This window comes from Protobothrops mucrosquamatus, unplaced genomic scaffold, assembly GCF_001527695.2.
Source record: "Protobothrops mucrosquamatus isolate PMUCROS unplaced genomic scaffold, P.Mucros_1.0 scaffold310, whole genome shotgun sequence".
NCBI lineage: Eukaryota > Metazoa > Chordata > Lepidosauria > Squamata > Viperidae > Protobothrops > Protobothrops mucrosquamatus.
Genome location: NW_015386650.1, coordinates 199,621 through 226,635, shown reverse-complemented (window position 1 = coordinate 226,635; position 27,015 = coordinate 199,621). Strand labels below are relative to the sequence as shown.

The 27,015-nt window shown below is 34.7% G+C and overlaps 1 protein-coding gene across 1 annotated transcript in view; it reads left to right on the top strand.

Moving 5' to 3' along the window:
- The window catches only part of WASHC4 (WASH complex subunit 4), a 37,377-nt gene that overhangs the window by 162 nt on the left and 10,200 nt on the right, over positions 1–27,015 (top strand). The window contains exons 2-26 of the mRNA XM_015815067.2: positions 2,726–2,865; positions 3,688–3,741; positions 4,119–4,184; positions 4,332–4,377; positions 5,687–5,754; positions 7,781–7,863; positions 9,539–9,581; positions 9,958–10,061; positions 11,476–11,596; positions 13,467–13,590; positions 13,681–13,808; positions 14,871–15,031; positions 15,220–15,346; positions 17,269–17,394; positions 18,165–18,272; positions 18,642–18,788; positions 18,933–19,012; positions 19,298–19,403; positions 20,175–20,291; positions 21,260–21,428; positions 21,677–21,831; positions 22,889–22,963; positions 23,048–23,152; positions 24,971–25,105; positions 26,474–26,582. Coding sequence (XP_015670553.1) covers positions 2,726–2,865; positions 3,688–3,741; positions 4,119–4,184; positions 4,332–4,377; positions 5,687–5,754; positions 7,781–7,863; positions 9,539–9,581; positions 9,958–10,061; positions 11,476–11,596; positions 13,467–13,590; positions 13,681–13,808; positions 14,871–15,031; positions 15,220–15,346; positions 17,269–17,394; positions 18,165–18,272; positions 18,642–18,788; positions 18,933–19,012; positions 19,298–19,403; positions 20,175–20,291; positions 21,260–21,428; positions 21,677–21,831; positions 22,889–22,963; positions 23,048–23,152; positions 24,971–25,105; positions 26,474–26,582 — 2,697 coding nt within the window. The remainder of the gene's footprint in view (positions 1–2,725; positions 2,866–3,687; positions 3,742–4,118; positions 4,185–4,331; positions 4,378–5,686; positions 5,755–7,780; positions 7,864–9,538; positions 9,582–9,957; positions 10,062–11,475; positions 11,597–13,466; positions 13,591–13,680; positions 13,809–14,870; positions 15,032–15,219; positions 15,347–17,268; positions 17,395–18,164; positions 18,273–18,641; positions 18,789–18,932; positions 19,013–19,297; positions 19,404–20,174; positions 20,292–21,259; positions 21,429–21,676; positions 21,832–22,888; positions 22,964–23,047; positions 23,153–24,970; positions 25,106–26,473; positions 26,583–27,015) is intronic.

Genomic DNA, 27,015 nt, shown 5'->3' with positions numbered 1-27,015 from the left:
CCTTGGCTCCGAATCCGGGAAAAGCAGGGAGTGGTTGCGGAGGGGCGCCTGCAATTGTGCTCCAGCTCTTGGGGGAATGGCCAAGACCTTTCACTCAAACGGTTCCCCCCATTCGTCCCGATGAATGGGTCTTTCCTCCGGGATAACTTAACTCTTTCCTCCCGAACCTAAGGAAGGACCTTAGCTTGTGCCCAGAGCTTGTCCATAGGCGGTTGCGGGGGTCGGGGGCAAAAGGACATATTTTCGGCCATCCGTTTCTTAGTAAAGGTGGCTGGGGATTAAAAGGAGAGTTTGGGTCCCCCTATATAAACTTCCCACTCTTTTGCCTAAAGATGAAATCCTTTGCCAGATCCCCAGATATGCTCCCGTAACAGGTATGCATGCACAGGACTTCTTGTCCGAAGCAGGAAAGTTTGTGGTTAAAAGTTTTTTTCTGAAATCTTATTCCTCTTTCCAGTAATTACGGAATATAACACACTGCCGGTTTGTATTATTCAGTCTTAGCGTTTCTACCATAGGGTAAGGGTCCGCTCCCGAAATGAATAATTGTATTTTGAAATTGAAATGCAGACCCTAATTTCTGTAGATGATAATTAACATGTTTGAGGACAAATTTAAGATCGAGAACATGGCAACTTTTTGCGTGCCCTGCAGAAGATTTTGTTTTTGCTAACATGGCTTGAAATGGTTGACATTTTGTAATTGATTTAAAGTACTTTTGTTCAACACTAAACTATGAGGTTTTTTTTTTAATGGACACTTTTTAATTGAGCACTTTAATAGTTAATCTGGAGGAATGGTTTCATAACTGCATCTGCCTATCTAAAAGTGCTCAAGTTTGAAAAATATATAATAATTACTGAGAATCCTGAATATAAGGGATGGGGGGGGGGGTAGACCTAGCTTAATCTGGATTAAAATTGGAGTTCCTTTTGAATATATATCATATATATTATAGTGAATATGATTGAGATTTTCCCCTCTGCAGGACTGATAATACATAGGATAAAAATAAAAGATTTCTTCATTTGTATTGCATTTTTATAAATGAGGTTAGGAGTCTCATTTGTTTTAGTGGTAGTGAGTGAGATAGTTCAGAAATCAGGGGCCTTCAAACTTGGCCCTTTTATGACTTGTGGACTTCAACTCCCAGAATTCCTCAGCCAGGCACACTGGCTGAGGAATTCTGGGTGTTGAAGTCCACAAGTCATAAAAAGGCCAAGTTTGAAGACCCCTGGTTCAGATGAATACTGAGTAAAACAGCAATATCTTCACTGCATATTTCATTAATTTTGAGATATTTTTTTCTAAAAATGATGTAACATTGTATAATGTCTATTGTAAAATAAACTATAAGAACTAAATGTTACAAACTTCTGCTGCTAGGATGGTAGAATGTTTTTCCTGTAAAGGCCCTTCCCTCTTCCCAGTCGAGATTATGCTTTCTTCTCTTTTTGACAGCAATTTCACTGCTGATAGTACAGTAATACTTCACTTCCTCTTTGCTTTCTGTTGGTTTCTGATTCATTTGATTGTTCCAGAGTAGTTTATTCTATTTTTGTTTTGTTTTTGGCAATCTGCAGATATTCTCCAAATTTTACACATTCTTTTTGGATACAGACTTTATTCTTGCAGCTGCACTCTGCTTTAGCTGAAATATGAAGTCATGCTGAAGTAATTAAGAGGGTTGTTGTATGCATCTCTCTTCTTAATTTGCAGAAATTGGAACTTGCCAGTCTGTTTCATTTGTATTTTGTAACTTTTTTACAGTTGTTCCTTAGCTGCAAGTGCTAACATGGTATGAATATTTATTGGAATATATACTATTCTTGGAGGTATTCTGCACACTTGCATATGTTTTAAATTGTTATGCATAAAATACATTTTTGTCACTTATGATATATTGCAAAACTATCTTATCAAATTGCATAACAGTTATCCATAAAATATCATAATACAATTAATTTGAGTAGTTTTACTTTTGCATTGACATTTGGTTATAACTTGCTTTGTCAATATTAGAATATAGTGTGCATTTTACATCTTTAACTCACTTGTATATTGTTGCTGAAATTATAAAGCAGCTGAGTCTTTAAAATTCAGTCTCATTGGTTGTACTAAAAGGAATTGAAAGTGCTTTATTGTAAGCAACCATGTTTAGTAGTGTATAAAAAGAAAAACGGCTTCCTGTTTTGCATGTTGTAATTCCAATTCCGTGATTAAACATTTAAATAAAGTTCATTTGTGCTAGTACAAAGCTGCAAATGCAAGTACCATCTTATACAATAATAATGAAGTTTATAGTTCATTCATCCCCAGCCTAGTACCCTTCAGTTGGTTGGAATATCAATGTAAAACTTGTAAAACAATGTAACCCATCAATGTAAAATTTCTTCTTTAGGAAGACTACGCTAGAATGAAATCTGTTTCATAAATATTCCTGCAGTAAATTCCATTATCAAAATAGCAGAATGACTGACTTGTGGTGAAATGTTATTTTTTGCTACAATATTAAAATTATTATATATCCTTATAATATATTGATTAATAATATTAAAATAACAGATTGGGAACACAAAACTTCTGTGAAGAAAATGGAAGAGGGGATTTTGAATGATTTTTTTAAAGTAAATAAGTAATTGCTTGAATTTATCTAGGTAATTTCTATGCTTCCAAGTTTAGTCAGCATATTTGCAAATATAATGAAAATATTGTTTACTTGTAGAAATCCATGTTGAAGTGCAGTTGAAGAACTATGGAAAATTCCTTGAAGCATATACTTCCCAGCTGAAGAGAATTGAAGATGCATTGGATGATTCCATTGGAGATGTTTGGGACTTCAATCTCGACCCCATTGCATTAAGTGTATGTGTATGCCTTATGTGCCTATGTCATTTTACCCAAGTCTCTTACTATTCAACTACATACTGTACTTGCACAGAATTTTATAAGACAATCAGACATTCAGAGCAACTTTTCCCAGCCTACTGCCTTGTTTATGTGGGACTTTCTCCCAGTTCCTATTCTGGGTACAGGCTGAACATTCTGTTGATTAATCTAACATCACTGAAGTGGGAATACCTGCATGCTATCTTTTGAATAATTACATTGAGAGCCATCTGTCTAGAACCACCTTCTGTTGAATAATTAATTTTTAACTGCTGCCATGCACTTTGTTGTAGGCTTGTTGTAGGCTATTCTGGCTTCAGGCCATCATTAGAAATATTTGAAGTTTTCCCCAAGTTGGCTGATGTATTTGTTTATATTTAGTTAGTTCAACTATTCATTTGTTATGCATGTACCAAAATATTCTAGTTGGGAAAAAATCCCTTTATTATGTATATGTACATTTTTTTCCATGCGTCTGATAAGATAGCACTTTAACTCATTAAATAAGCTTCTAGAAGTAAGGTATAACATTTCCACCCCATTCCAATATTTATATTTCAAGATTTAGTTGCTGTTATTTAGTTTGTGACAACCATCACCTGTTTAATAATTTTAGAATGAAATGTTTAAAGGATTTCTTGGCTCTCCAGTATAGTACTTGTTTCCTCAGAGTATAGCACAGGGATTGTCCTATGTAATTGCAGTTTGGATTAAGCTTCCTGTTTCATTTAACTAAAACAATCATGTTGCAAATCTCTGATTTTCCCTTAAATCATTCGTATTTTGGCTTAATTTTAGCTCTTGCCTTATGAACAGTCTTCCTTACTTGAACTCATAAAGACAGAAAACAAGGTATGTTACTCAATGTCAAAAACTTATTTCAAAGATATTGCATTGTTACTTTTTGTGCTTTACAAAATATATCTTTTTTTATAAGTTTTATATCATTTTATCTTGTTTTTCACTAGTAATATTTCCAGAACTGCTTGCCGAAAATCAGTAATAAACATATTCTCTGCTCCCAGGTTTATAATCTAAAAGATGTGATAAAGAGATAAGGATGGAATTCAGGAAGTCCCCAGTTCTTAAAGTTGAAATGTCCATCTTAAATTAAGCATTTATTTCTGTATTAAAGTTAGTATGTGAATCAAATGATATCATACCTACATTCTATCCTCTCCTTTATATTTATAAAGTTAAAGCCTGGAATTTTTCCCCTTTTCATCCAGGTTCTGAACAAAGTCATCACTGTATATGCTGCTCTTTGCTGTGAAATCAAAAAGTTAAAATATGAGGTAATCTCTGTTATATCTTGTATCATGCATAAACTGCTGCATACATTTTAATTCACATTTGATATTTAAGATGTAATCATGCATTTCTATAATCTAAAACTATATAGACTGTTGTGCAAGAAAAAAAATATCTGCTTTTATTCCTAGGCAGAAACAAAGTTTTATAATGGCCTCCTGTTTTATGGCGAAGGAAGTAAGTATTGTATATTAATTATGCTAATATAGGACACATTTATTCTAAAATTCTCTCTGCAGTAATTAACTTTAAATATGTTTTTGTTATTGGGAAACAGACTTTCTTAAATCTTTATTTAATCAATTATACAACAAGATAGGAAAAGCAGAGCACAAGTTTTGGAATTCTTTCTAGCCCCATTACCAACAGTAGCTATGGGAACAACTTGCAAGTAGCCCCTCTAAAATAGGAAGCACTTCTTTTAGGTGGAATAATTTTACCCCTTGTATGTTCAAAATAAGTTTATGAAGAGCAATAGTAGACCATATGTCACGTGCATTTTGCTTTTTATATGTTGGAACCAATTTTTAATTTAGTTTAGAACGTTGAGATTATATGGTAATACTGATGACATGCTTAAGAAATAAAGCATGTCATCATTATGCTTATTTCATTGCTGAAATAGAGTTTGGATGTTTTGACGGATAAGCCATGAAACTGATCTTGTGATGAAAAGAATGTTAATACCCAAATAGTGAGCTGACAGTACAGAAGTTACAAGTACTTGATAGAAATGCCTGATTAGTATTGGATGTTTTCTGTAGCTGACTTTCTGTTTTCTATCTAAGTATAATGAATATTCACAGCTTTCAGAGTAGTATTTTGTTATTAGCTCATTAATGTTTTGAAATGTTCTTCAGTAATTGATCTTTAGCAATGGTGTGTCCGTGTGTGTGTGTGTCCCTGTATGTGTATGTATTTTTAATAATGTAACTTGAACCACTACTATGTTAAGCAGGTAATATCTTTTATCATGTTTGTTCTCTCATCATGCCATAATTTTGAAAGATGCGGTGAGATACTGCCAAAATGAAAATAAGACACTGATAATTTTTTGGTTCATTGGCAGCAAGCAAAGGAAATGTTTAAACAACTGCACAAGTCACATTTGTTTTTTCATTAGCTTCTTCTTGACTGTAATGTAGGGATTGGGAAAAAGGTTGGCAAATTCAAGCACACTTATTTGGGAAGCATCCAAGTAAATAAATCTAAATGGCCAAATCTGTAAAAGAATAAAATTTCTCTCCTTGTTTCTTTTTGTGCACTAGGTAATTTTTGCATGGTATAGGATAATAAAGTAGAATTTAAACATGAAAGCAGCATGTTGTGATAAGCTTTTATTTTAATTCCATTGGTTTTATGTGATTTGTAATACTATGCTTTAATTATGATCGGGGAAAAATGGCTACGGTATAACTTAAGGATAATTGATTGGTAATGATTGTGTTCTCTCAAAGTAGGGTAATTTTCATGTTTATTTTTCAAGCTATGGATTCCAGTAAGGGAGAAGGAGATAGTCAAATACAGATGGGAAGATTTATTTCATTTCTCCAGGTAATATTTATAGTACCGATTTTTGTTAATTTTTTCTTTGTTAAGTGGTTGACTTCATAATTGTGCTATGGGATTTTTTTTCCATGCCAACAACATGGCATGGATGATTTAGGTAAAAATCCTTGGGTGAATTGGAGGTAAGTAGCACTGTATTGTTCTTAGCTTTCTATTTCTCTCTTTTCTCTATTCACTTTGCTTTGCAGATTTTATAGCAGTGTCCAGTTGACTCTATTTTAATAGATGACTCTTGCATGCATCGATTTGTAGTGTGTCTATGATGGATTAAAACATTCCCCATCTGCAGATGAATCTGTATGCCTTTGGAAAGAAAAATAACAGCAAGACCTAACTTTCTGCTAGGTTTGCTTAATAATGGAAAGACAGTTCAGCTGGTGGACAATGCAATGGCGGAGAATGAATCCAATATCTACTCCTTATTGTTTCTCCTCTTTCTATTGGTGCCCTAACAAGGGATTCAGTGCTGTGAGCAATTCCTCCCTTGAAAATCAGAAAAATTATACGCAGTGTGGCAATTGATTTTTAAAAATTGTATGAAATTGTGTGTTTTGCAGAAATTGTAGCTATTTAAAGAATCACTTTTAGTTGATGCTGCAAGTATAGCTCAGGAAACATCTTAAAAGAGAATATTTTGGATGAAAACAAACAATATATATTTATTAATAAGAGAAGAGCTGAATTTGCTGTATGTAGTTCAAAGTCATGCTTGTGCATTTGGCATAATTTCAGTACCTTGTGATTGGGTTTTTCTAAGCATCACTTAATAAAAAGGGAGTTGGTTCTTTAAACATTATCTGGCAGTAAAATGAGCTTGAAGCCAACTTTCTAAAATGTCTTTTTTATTTCAATTTACTAGATTTCATTTGCATTTTTTATTTTAGAATTGCAGAGGAATAACTGTCTTCTAATTTTCTTTATTTGTTTCATACCCTGTGTCTATTTCAAAAAGCTTAAGGCAGTTTACATTGGGATTTATCTTTATTTTATCTTCACAACGGCAACCCTCTGAATTAGACTGGGCTCAGAAACAGTGACTGAACCAAACTCACGTAGTGAATTTCCATGGCTGAGTGTGGGCTTGAATCTGAGACTTCTTGTTTTAATCCAGCTTTTCCAGCACTGCAACACATTGGCAGTCTTTTAAAAGCCAGTCATCCATGACGTTTGAAGATAAGTTCAGGCATTTTAGATTTTTCATCTTATTACTGTTGTTCTTTTGCAACTTTCTAAAGTAAATCTGTTTCCACAGAACAGAAAACATAGATGCAGATTCATTCTCTAGTCTAGGTGGAGTCGTAAATGACTATTACTCGTTTCCTGCTACAGAGCCAGTTACAGTTGCTTCTATGCAGTTGTTAAATAACTAATGAGTTGTGCTGCTGCCTGTTTTCACTTTCAGACATCGATCTATGAAGAGGCTAAATAAAAAAACTGATATCCTCCAGAGGTCTTAAGTTATAGCTTCTACGGGGTTTTTTTTTGTAATTGGTTATGATGTTTGAAGCTGCAGGAAATTAAAGTTCAAAACACCTGCATGGTATCATGTTTTTCTTTGTTGAATTAAATACAGAGAATTAAACAATACAGTAATAGTGTAGAATAGAAACTATTAAGAATTTATAGGCTGTGCAGTATAAACAGAAATAAGCATTGAGGTACTAAAGCCAAAGGGATTTGATACCATTCAAAACAAAATATTCAAGAAATCTCTCATGTTTATTATGACTGTAGTTGGCTTAGTTCTTAACATACAGTATATGCCACATGCCAAAGTTCCTTCTTCACCATGGATATCACCAGGTCAGTTGCAATCTCTTAGCTCAGCCTACCTGACAGGGTTGTTCTTGGGAGGATAAAATGAAGAAGGACTTCCTATGACTGCCATCTTGTACTCCCAGGGGAAAGGTAGGTGGTTCATTCAGTAATAATGGATTCATTTGTGAATAAAATAAGTGTATTTAGTGAGAAATTGCTTATTTTACTGATCTGTTCAAATTTATCATTGCAGGAGCTGTCTTGTTTTGTGACACGGTGCTGTGAAGTGGTGATGAATGTTGTGCACCAGTTAGCTGCCCTTTATACCAGTAACAAGTAATTATTTGCTAACTAAGAATAAATTATAGGTCTAACATATTAATCAGCTTTCTAGATTATTAGTTCCAGGGTAAGGGAAATGTTTTGGGTCTTACTGGTTTTTGCACTTATAAAAAGTGTCTGATTGTGTACAGGTAGTCCTTGAAAATTTCCATTGTTAAGGTGGTTGTTAAGTACGTTTTTGCCTCATTTTATGATCTTTCTTGCCGTAGTTTGTTAAGTGAATCACTGCAGTTGTTAAGTTAGTTAAGTGAATCTGGCTTCCCTATTGACTTTGCTTGTCAGGTTGCAAAAGTTGATCACATCATGACCCTGGGACACTGCAACTGCCATAAATACATGCCAATTGCCAAGTGTCCAAATTTTGTTCACATGACTACCGGGATGCTGCAATAGTTGTAAGTGTGAAAAACAGTCGTAAGTCACTTTTTTCAGTGATGTAACTTCGAACGGTCACTAAACAAATGGTTGTAAATCAAGGAGTACCTGTAATGCTATCACACTGGGTTGTTATGAAAATAATATAACATATCAGATTTTACATTAATACAATTTTAAGTGAAAGTAAGCCGACTATATATATATTGTGGTTTGAAAGTGTATTATCTCCATTATTCATAGTTTGCTAACATGGCAAGTTGCAGATAATGTTTCCATATCCTTTTTTTGTAATAGTGCCAAAGGAATGGTACACTTGCACAAGCCAAAAGCATACTGTGGCATATTCTCTTAAATAAGTTGTTGATTGGCCACCCCTCACAAAATGTTAAAAACATGGGCTAAAATGTTTGGATTTCTGGAAGCTCTACCGCAGTGGTTCTCAGCCTGTAGTCCGTGGACCCCTGGGGGGGCCGCGATTTCATCACAGGGCGTCCACAAAGACTTGAAGAAATGTTACTATTTAAATCTTGAGTTAAGTCTTGAGGGTCCGTGGCCATGAACAGTGGCCACAAAAGGTATTTAAAGGGGTCCATGGTGAAGAAAAGATTGAGAATCACTGCTCTACGGTATTTCCCAATCCATGTTCAGGTATTGACTTGTCTTGCAAGTAGTTTGCATCTGTAGTCTCTTAACTGTTCTAGTGAGCAACAATTCTCTCCTGAGTTTATCTTTTTAAGATGCTTTTTTAACAGGTGAGATTTGATGTGAAGTTTGACTATTTACATCATAATAGTGGGATATTAGTAATCAGTTCCCTTGTAATAAAACTTAAAATATTTTAATATAGAGTTAAACAAAAGATTAATAAGTTAAGCCAAGGCGTTATTCCAATCATCATGCATAGTTGTGCTTCACTAAACTGAATGTTCTCCAATATGGATTATCAGAAGTTGAATAATTACATCACCATAAGTGTTTTTGGAATCACAATTGGTTTGCATTGTAGAGACAGTGGATTAGAATAAAAAAATTGCACAGTAGCATACTTGGCTGTTGGGTGATGTTTAGTTTTCTGGATCAAAATTTGAATAGGCCTGCATTCTATAATTACATGAGACATGTTAATTTGATTCTAATACTAATTGTATTAGTAGGTCTCAGTTTGCAAGAATTACCTTCCCATGTATGTTTTGCACATTAGAAGTAATTTCCAGATTTATTTAGAAATTTTAAAGGCTTGAGTCTTTAAAACTTGTTTATTAAGTAACATGAAATATGTTTTGTTTTCCAGGAATATTCCTAAAGTGATAGAGACTTCAGGAGTTCATTTTCAGGTAAAAGTTTATTTTTATACTGTTTATTACAAAATTCTTTTAAGTTGTTAACCTTAAGATTTGATTTAAATATATCAAATCTTCCTTGGCAGATTTTTTTTAAATACTAAGAATGATACATTGTATTGTGTTCTTTAATAGTCCAGAATATCTGTTTTCTTGGGATTCCTATTTCCCAGTAAGTTTAAAAAAATACAGTGAAGAAAGCATTATATTCAATACTATTACCTTCTTATACTTTACATATTTATATCTGTAGTGCTTAGTATTTTTCAGGGGGATATTTTTAGTGCATTCCGATGACTGCTTATTTAAAGTAAGTTTTGCTGGTTGTATGGGATATGTTCTCAGATCAGTGATGTAATTTTTCAAGCAGACTATGTATGAGCATCTTGGAGAACTTCTGACAGTTCTACTTACACTTGATGAGATAATAAATAATAATACCACCCTGAAAGATCACTGGACTACGTACAAAAGGTATGTGGGTAAATTTGCTTATTTTTTCTACAGAAAAATAATTACTTTTATTATAGAGCATTGTAGAATACTATAGAAAATAACATCAACAAAATAGTTAAAAGTATACAGTTATCTATTCATAACAGTGGATCTTGAATGGACATTCTACTGGATATTTCTACAAGGTCTTGCAGTTCCTTATTAGTATCCCAAAGGTGCTTTTTCAAAAGGCAACTGGATTTTGTTTTTCCTTGAAGATGTTTTGCTTCTCATCCAAGAGGCTTCTTCAGTTCTGACAGTTCTGAAGCTTCTTGGATGAGAAGCAAAACATCTTCAAGGAAAATCAAAGTCCAATTGCCTTTTGAAAAAGCACCTTTGGCACAATCATGACTTGGATGACTGAGAATCTCCATAACACGTTCCTTATTAGTAGTAATTGATCTTTATTTTCTCTCTGTATTTAATACAATTCATATGGCCACCTATCTTACAAAGTGACTCTGAATGTCCTACAGAAATTAAAGACCAGACATAAAACCAAAGAGCCCAAAGTTGGAATAGTAATCTCCAGTCACGAAGGAATGCATTATAACTAGCAGGGCTCACCTAACCTCCAGATCCCTGGAGAAAACAGCCAAGTCTTCAGAGTGTTCCAAAAAGCTAACAAGATCAAGGCTGTTCCACTGAGAAGGCACAACTTATTTATTTATTTATTTATTTATTAAATTTATATACCGCCCTATCTCCCTTGCGGGACTCAGGGCGGTGAACAGGCGATACTAAAAACCATGGTAATAAATAGTTTGTTTTAAAATCGAATTAAATAATGGGCCTGTTCTAAAAACACACCCGTAAAAAACCCCCCACTGAAACATAATCAAGCTACGCCAGGCCGGCCGCACAGAATAGATGGGCCTTCAGGGCTCGGCGAAAAAGGCGCAGGTCCGCAACTGTACGTAGGTCCGCAACTTGTGTCCAACAAGATGACACTCTTGGTGGAAGGGACCATTAAATATTACTTATGTAATGATAAAACATTTAATATTGCATTTATTTATTCATTACATTTTTATGCCACACATCTGCCCTACAAAGTCACTCTTATATAGCTATTTGTACAATGACCAACCGTTATGAAACGTTTTAGAATCACCCTTGCAGATACATGCCTTCTGCCATAATGTAGATGGCCATCTTTTTTTCACCAAGGCTAGCCCTATGGATAAATCTGTCCTGTTGTTCCACAGCCCTGCTGCCCCATGAATGCAGCCAAACTGCAAAGCTACTTCTGTAGCAAAAGATTTCCTTTGTTAAAAAGAAGCAAAAAAATGCTTGGTTTAACTCTAACCCTTTGAAAGTTCTTAAAACTTAATTGTGTCCATGAAAGACTCTGAATCTTCCATATTTTTATTTTTTGCTTTTCTTTAACCAGGCTATTAAAATCTGTCCATCGCAATCCTTCTAAATTTGGAATCCAAGAAGATAAACTGAAACCATTTGAAAAATTGTTGTTAAAGTTAGAAAGTCAGTTATTGGATGGCATGATATTCCAGGTAGTATGATAAATATTGTCTAATTTCCTTTATAAAGTATAAATGTGGTCTATAGAATCTGTAGTGTAAAATTGTACAATACAGTACAATCTATAGTGTAAAATTGCCAAATGTTTTGATGATTTTAATTTGTATGCTTCTATTTCTTTTTTGAATTGTACACTTAATGTTCTGGCATGTTAGGTGTCAAAAAGTCAGGTGCAGCCAGAATTTAGTTTGTTGGTGGTGAGATGTTTGGAACTTTTGTTCAGAAACTTTGTTTCTACTTGTTTTTAAAACTTCCTTCACTTTCAAGGGGAGGGTATTGGGGTTCAATCCTGACAGGGATCAAGGTTGGTAAAATGAGGATCCAGATTGCTGAGGGCAATATGCTGACTCTGAAATCGGACAACTCGCCATGGCCAACTCGCTGCTGGACAACTTGCCACAGGACACTTCAACAATTCAACAATTATATTTAAAATAATTAAAACATTATTTTAATTTTTGTCATTTCACATTTCATTTTGTCCCTCCTTTGGCATCCTTCCTTTAATGATTCTATTCCACCATCTCTTTGATATGTGTAACTCTTGTCCTGTGGCGAGTTGGGCCATGGTGAGTTGGCTGCAGTGAGTTCTCCTAAACCCTGCTGGCTCTGTAAACTGTCCAGGGTGTGCTGTAAAGCAGGGCTTTTCAACCAGTGGTACGGGTACCACCTGTGGTACATTGGCACCTGGCAGGTGGTACGCAACCATCCTAGAAAAGTGGCGGGGGAGGGGAATGAGCTGAACTGGTGGCAGCACCGCACAAGCCTGAGCGAGAGATGGCTGGAGCTGCTGGGCTGTCAGGGCTCAGTGGAAGCGCCAGGATCAGTGCCGCTTTCCAGCTGATCGGCGCTTCTTCGGGGCTGTCAGGACTCAGTGAAAGTGCCAGGATCAGTGCCAGGCTCCAGCTGGAGCTCGGCGCTGATCCTGGCGCTTCTGCTGAGCCCAGAAGAAGCGCCGATCAGCTGGAATGTTGCAGCCTCTCCAGGGTCTTGTGATTTACATTCAGATACTTGGCAACTGATTCATATTTATGACGGTCACAGTGTCCCAGGGTCATGTGAAGTGACCAAAACCTGCTGCAACCACCCAGCAGACGGGGGGGGGGAATAAAAACCAAACACACCCCACCCCCACTGCCAATCCTCAACAGAAACGCTCACAACAATGAAAACCTTGAACAGGAGGAAGAGTGCCACCGGGTGGGCAGGCAGGTGTCTTGCTCGGCTGTGGCTTGGGGGGCACTTTTTTCAGTGCCATTGTAACTTCGAACAGTCACTAAGCGAACTGTTGTAAGTTGAGGACTACCTGTACTTCATCATGTTTTCTTTTTTTCTTTTTTTTTTGGTCATCAAGTTTTTGACACCTTGCTAGGCGGTACTCAGATATTGCCATATCCTAAAAGTGGTACAATGGGTGAAAAGGTTGAAAAGCCCTGCTGTAAAGCATTGTGGGGCGGTTTGTAAGACTTAAGTGCTACTGCTATTGGAAACCACAAATTAAAAGAGTGGTTGAACATCATATAGATTACGGTATTTTCTGACTGCTTTTACTTGGTAAGAAGGAAGCAAAGTAAAAAAATAAATGGGCTGTGGGTCCTATAAATACTGCTGGTTTTCAATTCATAAATGTATCCATTCAATCTAACAAATATAAAAAATAAAAATGGTCAACCAACAATCCCTATAAATAAATGTTAATATTCTTAAATTTCCAGTAAAACGTTTATTTCAGTAGAACACAGCAAGAATAACATGCTTTGATTTGTTTTTAATGAAGTTTTGAATATGATTGTGTTCTCATTAATACTAATACTGTAAACTGCTTTCATTTCTCTTACTCAGGCTTGTATAGAACAGCAATTTGATTCTCTCAATGGAGGCGTGTCAGTGTCAAAGAACAGCATATTTGCTGAAGAGTTTGCACATAGTATTCACACAATTTTTGCAAATGTTGAAGCTAAACTCGGTAATGCAGAATAGAACCTTTTTATATTAATATTAAGATTGTATATTTTTGCAAATTTCAAAATCTAATTTTTGTGCATGTTTGTTTAAGGTGAACCTTCTGAAATTGACCAGAGAGATAAGTATGTTGGAATTTGTGGTCTCTTTGTACTACATTTTCAGATTTTTCGGACTATAGACAAGAAATTTTACAAATCGTTACTGGACATTTGCAAAAAGGTGACTATTTTACTGCTTGTAACTTTTATCCAACTTAGAATTTCATAACCAACATAAAATTAGATAAGATGCTTGTGAATGAGTTCGTAATAAATAATAATCAGAATTAAATATATGATCATATTCAGTCTTTTTAATAATTCCAACAAATAGTGTTGCTGCTCTTTACTAGAATGAAAGCTTGATTTAGTGAACCTCAATACAAAAAGCTTTGCATAAATCGGTTCAAATCTCTAACAATTTACATCATTTTATCAAACAATAGATGCAATGTCATAGTGCAAATGAAATATCATTTCATAAATGATATAAATTGGCACTGTGATGTACTTTTTTATTGACATACTTTCATAAATAATAGATACCCTTCCCTCAAATTGTGTATAAGAACTAGGTTTCATGATATTGTTATAACTTGAAAATTTGCATTAGAGATTTGCAAAATTTTATATCCAACCACAGTTAAAGAAACTGCCAAAATCGTATTTTCAGATCTATAGTGCTTAGAATGTTTGGTAAAGGGTGGAGTGCAGGTTTTGGTATAATGCCATTGTGTAGAATGGCTACTGTAGTAGTTCGACAATAAGTATTATCAAATTAATAGTTTAACCATCTGTATAACAAATTTCTATGGATTTCAGTGAGAGCTGTTATTTATTCATGTATGGCTTAGCTCCTCATTCACAAAAATATATGGACATATAAATAGTCTTTAGTATGGGATGTTATCAAATCTCCTTTTCATTTATCTTCTAAAAATTGCCTACTGTTTCCATGTCCATGTTTCTTCTGCAAATATTGTATAGGCTCAAGACTGTTTTTAAATGCTAAGGAAATAACGTTGGGGAATGAAGTGGTGTTACATAGTATGAGACTGAGATCAGGCGTATTTCTTTTTTTATATCTTGGAATGCTTAGCAGAGCTTCAACAATGCAAGTAAACTTAGAACATTTCTATAATTGTAAAATTTGTGTAGTAAAAGAATGGTTCGTTAAGAGTCTTGGAATACATTTGTTATTTTTTCCCTCTCTTTTACCTAAAATTTTCTGCTAATACTATAGGTGCCAGCTATCACATTAACAGCTAATGTCATTTGGTTTGCGGACATCTTTTTGAGTCAGAAGATGCCAGCTGTTGCCAAGCTTCTGGACAAAAAAAGTTTCCATGCAATTAAACTACAGAGAGAAAGCTTTTTACAGCAAAAGGCTCAGTTGCTCACAAAGTAAGTTTGGGGAGTAGACACTTATTTTTTCTTCCCTACAGATTTCTGTTTTTTTTCCTAGTAACTTTGGCACTTGATAACAAGCCATTGTTTCTGAATTCAGACACCATTTCAAATCAGTGTTTAGCCTTCTAAATCTTAATATGGTATCGGAATGATTAAGAAACTATTATTAATTTTCTTTTTAGAGAGATGCAGTCTTATTATGTATTTGTGAGCTCCTGGATGATGAAAATAGAATCTCTCTTGTCAAGGGAACAAAGGCTGGATAAGTTTGCTGAAGATCTCAGTAACAGATGCAATGTTTTTATACAGGTATGTATATGCTTAGTTTTAAAAAAATGATTAGAAAATACTGTATACACAGTATACAATCAGATTCATATTATACAATCCCCCATTCTTATGAACAAATTGGTTAGAAGTTATGAATGGATTTTATTGCAATCATTGACCGATACAAAATATATTATTACAAATAGAATTATAAATCTCAAATAAGAATTTTAAAAAAACTTATATAAAATGAAAACACTGGAAAGAAGAACAAAAGGTAGAATATTTACTTGATATTAAAAGCAAAACAAAAACAAAAAAAACCTGATCAATTAACTTGATAAAATAATATATCTGTAAATAAGTAAATTGCCTTAAGAAGCACAATGTGTAGGCACCAAAATATCTTTTAATATATCATTATTTTAACTATATTACTAAAATATTAAAATTTGAAGTATTAATTAAGACCTATTGATTGATACGATGTTTAAAATTTAAAAATATAACCATAAAACAATGTTATTAATTCAAAACAATTATCATTGATTCAGAATTGCACTCTTATATAAACAGTCCCTATGGTGATATCCTAATATAGTTGCAAAGGTCTCAGGATCAGCTCCATTTTAGCTAACATCTGTAAAGCCAACATGGTTGGGACCATTCTAATCCTTCGTGGAAAACTGTTTCATAAAACAAAGGCCATGGGGAGACATACTTTGGCTTTGCTACTTTTGCTTTATGGGAACAATTTTCCCAAATGGTTTGCAATAGGATTAATTTGCTGAAGGAGGTGATTATGGAGCTATCTTTACACCAAGCCACATAGGAATATATAGGTTACAATCTACACTTTTAAATTGCACCTGGAATTTCTATTAACTCTAGTTTCTGAGTGGCCTTTAATGGGCAGCTATACATAGAGTATGATGCCGTAGAATATGATGCCATAGTCCAGTCGTGTGGCGATGAGTGCTTGAGTTTCTATTGTGAAGTTTTCCTTCTCCATCTAAGGCCATAATCAGTGCATTAGCAAAGCTGACCAAAGACTCTCCTGGACAAGGTCTCTATTAGCCCATGTAGCAATAACTATCAATTCAGAAGGATGTCCAAGTCACAGAACTGCTCTGCCATGTCTTCAAGTGACAACAGTGGAGCTAGTAGAACAAATAGCAAATTCGGCCTGTTTCTTCCTATTCATATTCTGGTAGTCTCCAGACTATGCTAGCACTGTTGTTGATGTAATTTTATGATTGGAAGGCATCATTTACTTAGGCTACCATTGGTTGTTATTTTAATTGCTGAATTTTAATCTTTGTACATTGCCCAGAGTCACGATGTGTGATGGATGGTCATATAAATTGTTTAAATAAATAAATGATTGACTTCTATCAGTGGCTTTATGTAAATGTTAAAAAGTAGTTGGGGAGAGGATTGATCTCTTGACATTCCATATGTAACTGTCTGCTGAGGAAGGAGTGGAACCACTGGAGCCCAGGGCTCCGATCTCTAATTCATGTAAATTCTCTGGAACAATACTATGGATACTGGTAGTTTCAAGAGGTCTCAATCCTGATGAAAAGGGCTGGATGGTCTGTTTACTCTAGAGTGTTCTGTGGTTGTCTTTCCTTCATTACCTCAATAATAGTTCCTAAAAAGGGAAAGTTGGAGACAGAGCAATGGTTGTGTGAAATAGTTGCATTTAAGGAAGACTACTTAAGGAGATGGTGCCTTCTTCAAGATCACAAAAAATATTTCCTCTCAAAACAAGATATTGTCCACCTCCAGAAAAGCCAGGTGTCTGAATCAATTTCTTCAGTATTCATATGGAAAGACATTGTACCAGTCGCTATCTTATCCACAAAGAGTCAAGATACTGGCAAATGCAGCCAGTTTTAGAAACTTAACTTTATAATGATATAAGGAAAATGTAATTGATTCATTTTCTCATTTTTTAGGGCTTTCTCTATGCTTACAGCCTTAGAAACATAATCACAACTACAATGAATCTGCACATGTCAATGGAGAAGCCAATGACTAAAACCTCAGTTAAAGCATTATGCAGGCTTGTGGAACTACTCAAAGTAAGTCGAGATATTTGTATATCCTCACTGACACAAATATCAACAGTGGTTCTTTAATAACATTTTAGTATAAATGATGCATATATAATTGATGAGATAGGTTGAAACTGGACAATAAGCTGTTTAATATGGTCCTTCACAATGCACAAGCATATGAATTTAGCACCTGTCTGTACTTTTTAAAGCAGCTGCATCCTTTCATAGGATTATATCTTCTAAAGATGCTCTACAGATGCTTTCAAGAGCTGCAAATAGCTATTATGTTCACAATCTGAAGTAATATTTTGTAAGTGAAACATAGTTGCATGTTTTGTTATCTTTGCTGCATTCTTTGATCGTAGTAAAACAGTATCTTTTAACTCTAGAAGATGGCTAAAATATGATACCAGAATCCAAAATCATGCTAAGGTTTAACTAGTTACTCTTGTGTCAGCAGTGTTTAACCCATTCATGGCACATGGGGCACACATAAAAATATATAGTTATCTAAAAATCAGCATAGTCTTTGTAATATTACCATAGTTTATGGTTTGTTAATATAACAAGGATGATTCTTTCAAATGTTCATACTATATTAGAAATCATATATTTAGACTTTGATTTGAAAGAATCATATATTTCATTTTAATTAAATTTGTTTTAAATTTGAACTTTTGTATGCAGATAAGACAATGAGTGTGAGAATTGATTAATTTATTGATTTAAAGCACTGCAGAATTTGATACTAACTTTTGTTTTTATTTTGTGCTCTGAAATTTGCACAACTTCAGGCAATAGAATATACTTTTTACAGAAGAAGTATGACTGTTGCTGATTCAGTCACACATATAATCCAGCATCTTCAGCATCAAGCTCTCAATGCCATTGCTGTAGCTAAGGTAGGAAAGCAATTTTAATCAGCATCTACATTTTGCAGTTAAGCTCAGTGATTATAAAGACTAGACAAGCTGCTGTTTGAATAAAATTATAAGGAACTTCAGAGTCTCAAGAATAAATCCTGACATTATTTATGATCAAGTTTGGGTATGAAAATGCTAAATAAGGGATCCTTTGGTTTGCTAGTATGTACATTTTAATTACTGAGTTAATTTGTTTTGGCTTTAAATCTGGTTTAGTTTGGAATTTTAAAAAAGAAATATATTTGTCAGTCTTTGAAATAAAGTTTACTGGTTGATGATGACTTAACTAATCCCAAAATGTTGGTTTTCTCCACCCTTTCCCCTTATTCTTATCTTTATCATCTAAAGAAAAGAGTAGTTTCTGACAAAAAGTACAGTGAACAGCGCCTTGATGTACTTTCTGCTCTTGTGCTGGTTGAAAACACCCTCAATGGCCCTAGCACAAAACAAAGGAGACTCATAGTTTCTCTTGCCCTCAGTGTGGGCACACAAATGGTGAGTGTAACACTTCCTTATCAGCTCTTATACATATTTATAACAATAATATAAGGGGTTTTGTGGTCAATGACTGATGCAAATATTAGTTTGATAGCAACCACTGATGCAACCAATAAATTGTCCCTCTGTTTTTTTTTCTAGAAAACATTTAAAGATGAAGAACTCCTTCCTCTTCAAGTAGTTATGAAAAAGTTGGCCTTAATCAGTGAACTTAGGGAACGGTAAATAAAGCTATAAAATGATAAAGTCCTACATCCCGAGATACCTGAGATGGTAGAGGGTTCATTAGATAATGATGCTTTGCTGTAGACTGGATGATATATTTTCAATATAAAATTGAGCTTTAAAAACAAGTCAGTATCCCTAAGGATGTATGCTTGTTTAGAAATTGAGTTTTGTCTCTTATGATTATGAAGATAGATTCTAAAATGCATTCTGAAAATATATGGCTCTTTGAAATTAGTTCTATATTTATTTTCTCAGTAACTTTAATTTTTCCATTCTAGAGTCCAATCACAGTGTGACTGTTGCTTTTTGTACTGGCACAGAACGATATTTCCAATTTATCTGGATGATGTCTATGAAAATGCAGTAGATGCTGCAAGGTTACATGTAAGTAAAACATTAGATCTGAAATAGCCAGGAAATTTACAAAGAAGTTGTATAGGTAGTCGTTGATTTACGACCATAATTGAGCCCAACATTTCTGTTGCTAAGCAAGGCAGTTTTTAAGTGAATCATGTGGTGGTTACGAGAATCGGGTTCCTCCCACTGACTTGTTGGAAGCCGGCTGGGAAGGTTACAAATGGTGAACACAGTCCCAGAACAGTGAAACTGCCATACATACATGCCAGTTGCCAAATTTTGAACATGTGACTGTGGGAAGCTGCAATGATCATCAGTGTGAAAACCCCATCATAAGTCATTTTTCTCAGTGCCTTTGTAACTTGGAATGATCCCTAAACAAATGGTTGTAAGTCAAGAACTACCTGTAATTGTAATGCCAATTCAAGTTTGCTAATTGGTTAGAACAAGTCCATTCTACAAATTTTTAAATATAGTAATGTGAAATACAGTTTATTCTAGAGTGAAAAATTAAAAGAGGAAAAAGAAAGGAGACCAAACAATGCATTTATTCCCCGAATCATGGTTTCGTGGAGAACAGTTTATATGAAATTGGGACTTGAATTCGATAATGTGCAAAGCCGTGACAAAATTTTCAGTAACTTTCATTCCATTCTTATAAACAGTGCACTGTTTCTCAACCTTGGCAACTTTAAGATGCACTGTTTATAAAAATAATTGAATAATTTGCATTTGCTTTTTAGTGTTTATGAATATTTATATTTGTCTGCATTCTGTATTAAATTTGATTTTTTTCAGTATATGTTTAGAGCATTGCGGGATTGTGTACCAGCGATGATGCACTCAAGGCATTTGGAATCCTGCGAAATACTCCTAGAAAGCTATGACAGAGAAATCATGGATGTTTTCAATAAGGTTAGAGTGCATGTATTGTATTTACTCTGAATTACACCTGTATAAGGAGCATGTATTAAAAAGCTATTAAAGATTAACAGGAGTCTACATAAAGGTAAATATATAGTGGTCTAATAACTGTAGGTATAAGTAGGCTAGTGAATAACATCATGTAATTTATTGTAGACCTGTAGAAAAATGTCTTACTGCATTAGAATTGAAATGTTAAATATATTTATTAAGTAGTTTAATATTAAATTTCTAATTTAATTTTAATATTTCAAGTGATGATCAATCTCAATATGTACAGATAATTTCAAGTTGCTAAAGTACAGCTTCTCAATTATTGAAGGATAAATAAAAATGTATTTATCTGGTTCTTTTTTTAGCTATTTCTCATTATTGTTTTCATTTATTATTTAGTTGTAGCTATATCATTTTTTTTAATGAAAGCATTCATTTTCCTTTTTGTTGTCCATCCTCTACCTTCTCTCTCTTTGACTTTAGGATGGAACTTGTGATGGACAATTAATGGATATAATTTATTCTTACAGTTTAAATAAAATATTCATAGATGACTGATAATTATTTGTTAGTGACCAATAATTAAGCTTTAGGGAACATGGCAGAAAATGTTGTATCTTAGATATTTTTAGTATTTGCTATATTTAATATATTTATGGCTTAGATCATTATTTAAAAACCAAAAGGTATTGGGACACTCAAGAGAAACTGTCTTACATCTTATAATGAGCCTGCACATAACTAGCAAGACTGCAATTTTTATAGAAAAGGCCATTTTGAAGTGGACAGTTTTTCAGGTGAAAAATACTGCCACAGCCAAGTGCTCATTTCCACTTCCAGTTCCTTGTGAAAGGCATAATCTTGTGTTGCTCTGTGGAATTCTTATCTATTAACAAATATGCTGTGAAGATAAAGATATGCCATCCTCTGAAAATAATATCTATTAACATTTTTGTTTTGAACAGTACCTTCTAGACAAGTTATGCAAAGAAATTGAAAAGGATTTGCGCCTGTCAGTACACACGCACTTAAAATTAGATGACCGAAATCCATTCAAAGTTGGAATGAAGGATCTTGCTCACTTCTTCTCTTTAAACCCAATTCGCTTTTTTAATCGGTTCATAGATATCAAAGGTAGACATTTATTTATCTTTTTTTTTTTTTTACTTAAACTGCATGATTTTGGGCAGTTTATTTGTCACTGTTGTTACAGTTCTAAAACTCAACTACTTAGTTTGTTTTCAGTTTTTATGCTAACTGCAACTTGGGAAATTATGTTTAAGAGGCATTTCCTCTGCTATTTAATGCTGAAATGAAATATCTGCAATAAGGTTTTTCAGATATTAATTGGGCAAAGTTACTTTCCATCTCTTTTTTTACAGCTCATGTGACTCATTACCTAGACAAGACTTTTTACAATCTAACTACAGTAGCTCTGCATGACTGGGCCACCTACAGTGAAATGAGGAATTTAGCAACTCAGCACTATGGTTTAAGTATGGCAGAAGCACATCTTCCAAGCCAGACTTTAGAACAGGTACAAAATGTATATACAGATCTTTGTATTTTTTAAAAGTTATTCAGAAGTTTGCAGCATTCACTGATTTATTTATTTATATTATTAAATGTATATGCTGCCTGTCTCGCTACCCAAAGTGACTCTGAGTGGCTTACAATACAGGAAAAATATAAATATGAAAACAATTACAAACATAAAAATAATTTTAAAATGCAAGAGTTAAATACAGGCTAAAAAAATGTCAAGGGCTCGAGCAGAGAGGGGCTGGTGTCTTCTCTATCACCCAGTAATTAATATTTATTTTTCCAAAATCCAGTGGCTTTTATAAACAAATAAGATTATACAGATTGCTCCTGCTTTTCTGCTATATATTAGGGAACAGGCAATTAGATAGGATTTCCTCTTGCTGAGTAGTCTCCTGTATAAAAAGAAATATATTTTATTTATTTATATTTCATGCTTCTCAACCGCCCATCTCCCTCAGAGTTGTCCTGAGTTTATATGCTATAGAGATGTAATAAAGTTGCATGGGCCTTTGGATATGTCGTGTTTTTATTATTTTGGAGGTGATATTCTTACTATGATTTGCTTATAAATTGTTCTTAAAGGATGAAAATAAATATCAGTTCCCCAAATAAGTGAATAAATTTTCTAGCCTGAAATGGACTTCCTTCTACACTTAGATTTATTCACTTTATTTAAGTATTATTTATTTGTATGCCTTCTATTCCCAAAATTAACAACATTAACGTAAGAAACAGAAAAGGTACCAAATTGCCAAATTCCAATTTTCAACCACAACCTGCATTCCTTCTGTGCTAGATGAAACAAACAAATCTCATTTGCGTTCCTAAAACTGAAAAGGGAAGGAGCAGACCAGATCTCCATGGGGAGAGAATTCCAAAGAATGGGGAAAGCAATTAAAAATGCCCTCTTCCAAAATCCCGTTGGAAGATAGTCTCATATAGACAATATCTGGAAAGAATTGATCCTATTTGATTGGATTGGATGGCCAGATGAATATGTTTCTCAGATGATTTTATTTTGGATTTTAAATTGCCTCTTCTTGTTTCAGGGCTTGGATGTTCTAGAAATTATGAGAAATATTCATGTCTTTGTATCCCGATACTTGTACAATCTCAATAATCAGGTGAGGGAAAAGTTATAAAATCCCAATATTAACTGATTTCCTTTTGGTGACTGTTAAAATTATATAACAACTGTGTCATTGCAGATCTTCATTGAAAGAATCAGCAATAATAAACATTTGAATACCATAAATATAAGACACATAGCTAATTCAATTCGAACACATGGCACAGGAATAATGAACACAACAGTAAGTATTGCTATGTGATTTAGCAATTGATGATCTCTTTGCTAAGTGTCTAATAACACAGAGCATGTTTTAGTCATAATAGAAAAATTATTCCTTTTGAAATAAGGCGTGAAGTATTTATTTATTTATTAGATTTATTTGCCACCCCCGTTGCCTTGAGGCGATTCTGGGCGGTTTATATTAAAAGCAATAAAACATAAAAAATAAATATTTCTGATAACAATAAAAAATACAATTAAAAGAAGGGGAGGGAGGGAACAGGATGTGTGGGAGGAGAGGAATCCATTAGCCACCAGTGTGATATTCCCCCCCCCCCTGGTTGGGGACTGAAGCCAACTGGCAGAGCCAGGTCTTCAAGCCCTTATGAAAAATCAGAAGGATGGAAGCAGATCCAAAGGATAGGAGCCATGGCAGAAAAGGTTCTTCTCCTGAGCCCCACAGCTGGGATCCCTGGACCAATGGGGGCCACAGCATGCCCCTTCTGCCGCCATGGCCAGTTCCATTTGGGTGAGACAATTCTTTGAGTAACTTGGACCCTTGCCATGTAGGGCTTTAAATGTGATAACTAATTCCTTGAATTGTACCTGGAAACAAACCGAAAGTCATTGCAGTTTGCAGAACATCAGTGTAACATGGGCCACTCTAGGGGCCCCAAGAACTGCCTGTGTTGCTGCACTCTGCAACACTTGTAGCTTCCAAATGCTCTTCAAGAGTAGCCCTATGTAAAGCACATTACAGTAATCGAAGTGTGAGATGACCAGGGGTTGAGTGACTGAGTGCAGGTACTCCCAATCCAGGAAAGGGCGCAATCGACACACAACATGAAGTTGTGCAAAAGCTGTTCTAACCATGACACCTGCTCTTTGAACAGGAGTTGTGTGTCCAGAGAACCCCCAAGTTGTGGACTGAGTCAGCCTGGGGTAATGCAACCACATCCAGAACTAAGTATGTTAAAAGTCCCAGATCTTGAAGCTCCATGCACCCAAAGCCATTTGGTCTTGCTAGAATTCAGCCGAAGCCTCTTGTTCCCCATCCAGGGCCTCTACAGCTTCCAGGCATCACAGTAGAGTAGCAACAGTATCACCTGGATCACCAGGGGTGGAGATATAGAGTTGAGTATCATCAGCATACTCACGATACTCAACCCATTTCTGCCCAGTGGACATTCAGAGTGGTCACTATCTTCGGTATCTTTAGTTAAAAGGATTCTAATTAGTAGAAACAGGACAAATTATCTGAAATACCTGTTTTTGTTCAATCTACCTTAAGTCTTAAGCTATTACACTTGGTTTTACAACTACTAATGTGTTGCCTACCAATTTAACTAGTGCACCAGTCTCCACAAGTACAACTTTTAATATGCTGGTTAAAATCCTTTCTTCTTCATCATGTGACTGTTAATTCCAAATAGGGGTGACCTTTGCAGTTTGCTTTTCAGAAATAATTTTGGATATAAATAGCTCCGAGTCACAAAACTTATTCATTTCTGCAGAACTGTGGAATTGTAAACAAGGTTAACACTTGAGTCTCAGACCTATTTATATATTATTACTGCAAACAGAACACTGCTTTTGCATTGCATCAAGAAAGATAGTGGTATTAATGATATCACCTTCCTATTCCACATAGTATGTACATGCTGATGTAATGGTGTAACATCTAGGATTAGTGAACATGTTTGAGTGCTAACACACTTCACCTTTAATAGCACCCAACTATTCAGTAAGCAAGTACTTTAACATTGGAATGAACAGATATACTTCTTTTATCAATAGGGATAGGATTTTTTAAAATTGTGTTTGTTTTATATTTTTTTAGGTAAATTTCACATACCAATTTTTGAGAAAGAAATTTTACATCTTTAGTCAATTTATGTATGATGAGCACATCAAATCCAGACTGATCAAAGATATACGATTCTTTAGGGAAATTAAGGATCAAAATGATCATAAGGTATGTTACAAGCCTTTATATTCATGGTTCTCTTTGGAGAAAGTGTTAACTTAAATTCATTGAGAACACAATCCTTTATTTGCTTATTTGAAAATAAGGCCCATATAACTGAATTAGATTTATTTTGCAGAGAACTTTTAGGATAATTGTTGTAATGGTTTGTAGCTAGCTAAGCCAAGAATAAGCACATTTTGGGGACCAGTGGGCACAGTATGGTTAGAAAATGGCTGCCATGAGAGCGCTTTTATAGTATCAAATACTGCTGAAAGCATTGTGACCCGTTACAAGATAGCAATTTACCAAAAGATACTAGTAAGGCAAGGAATATGATGGGTGCCAAGAAAGGTATTTGAGGACATTGTATTGTTTATCCCCGAGATTACCAATCACAATGAATTTAATGATCATGATTATTAATAACAAGGATAAAGAAATTTCAAAGTGCTTCTTTGAAATAATTACATCTCTCTGTGTGTATGTATATTTGTGTGTGTGTGTGTATAATTTAGACACTAGTTCTGTCTCTTTAATGGCTCTATAATAGTAGTCCTCAGTTAATGACCAGTCATTTAGTGAGTGTTCAAAGTAGACAGTATCTATGATTTGCCCTCAAAGGTCCTGATATCCCAGCACCCCTGCAGTCAAGTGATTGTTATCAAGAGAATTGGCAACTGTCTCAAACGTATGACAGTTGCAGCATCCCATGGCCAGCAGAATCAATGGGGAAACTGTCAGGGAAGGTCATGAGTTGCTCCTATAAGTCATTCCCACTCCTGATGCTTTTTCTGCTAAGGAGCCTACATTAGCCACCTGTGTGACCTCCTGCCCCTAGCAGAAGCTATTCCCCACCAGGCCACACTTGTACCATATCACAGTAGTCACTTACCCGTCACCAGCTCGCTTGTGAACTATCTGAGACACACATGACTTTCTGCCACCTCTCCATCTTAATTTTGCTTGTTCAAAGGAAGCGGTGAGTAGGTCCTTGCTTAACAGCCCACCGACCTTGTTTAATGACTGCAACCAGGGACTACTGGGATTAATGTTGCTAAGTGATGTTGCACTTTATGACAACATTGCTTAGCGATGAAAAGCTTAGGTCAGTAATATTATTCCTGAATAAAAAAGGATTGTAGTTCTATATTTTTTAAAAAAACAACAGTGAAAATGTTTTGTAAATAAAGGATAATGTACTTGTTACAAGATTGAACTAATCTTCATTATAAAATATATATGTCTCCTTTTTTAGGAGTATAGAAATTAATAAAATAGAAGAAATATGCATCAATACATGGGAAATTCAAAAAGGCTTGATATCATTTTTCATAAATAATAGTTGTTTGTAATGTATTATCAAAATTTTTCTAGTACCCATTTGAGAGAGCAGAGAAATTCAATCGGGGGATCAGAAAACTTGGGATTACGCCAGATGGACAAAGTTATCTTGACCAATTCAGGCAACTAATAAGCCAAATAGGTATGAACATAAATTCTCTTTGTCATTTTTTAAAAAGCAATAAAAAAGGGTGTATAAACTTCAGCTCCCAGAATTCCCTAGCAGGCCTTCTAGGAGTTGAAATCCATATATCTTAAAGTTGCTAAGGTTGAAAAACACTAATGTTGTCAAGATTGAATCGCTATATTGCCTTCTAGCTTCTATTGTAAGAAGTCAGGTACGGCAGAGAATCTGCCAGCACCAAACAAGTGTCTATATCATTATGCTGAAATTTCTGGCCTGTGGAGATCTCTATCATAAATAGATCAAATCAGTTTTTCCCTCCAGTCCCTATGATTATACTGTTATATATCTCTAAGCAGAAGATAGGAAAAATAGGCAGAGGTGGCTTACTAATATCCTAGTCTTTGCACAACATAACTTCTGTCCATGTATTTTCTAATTTATGATGTCT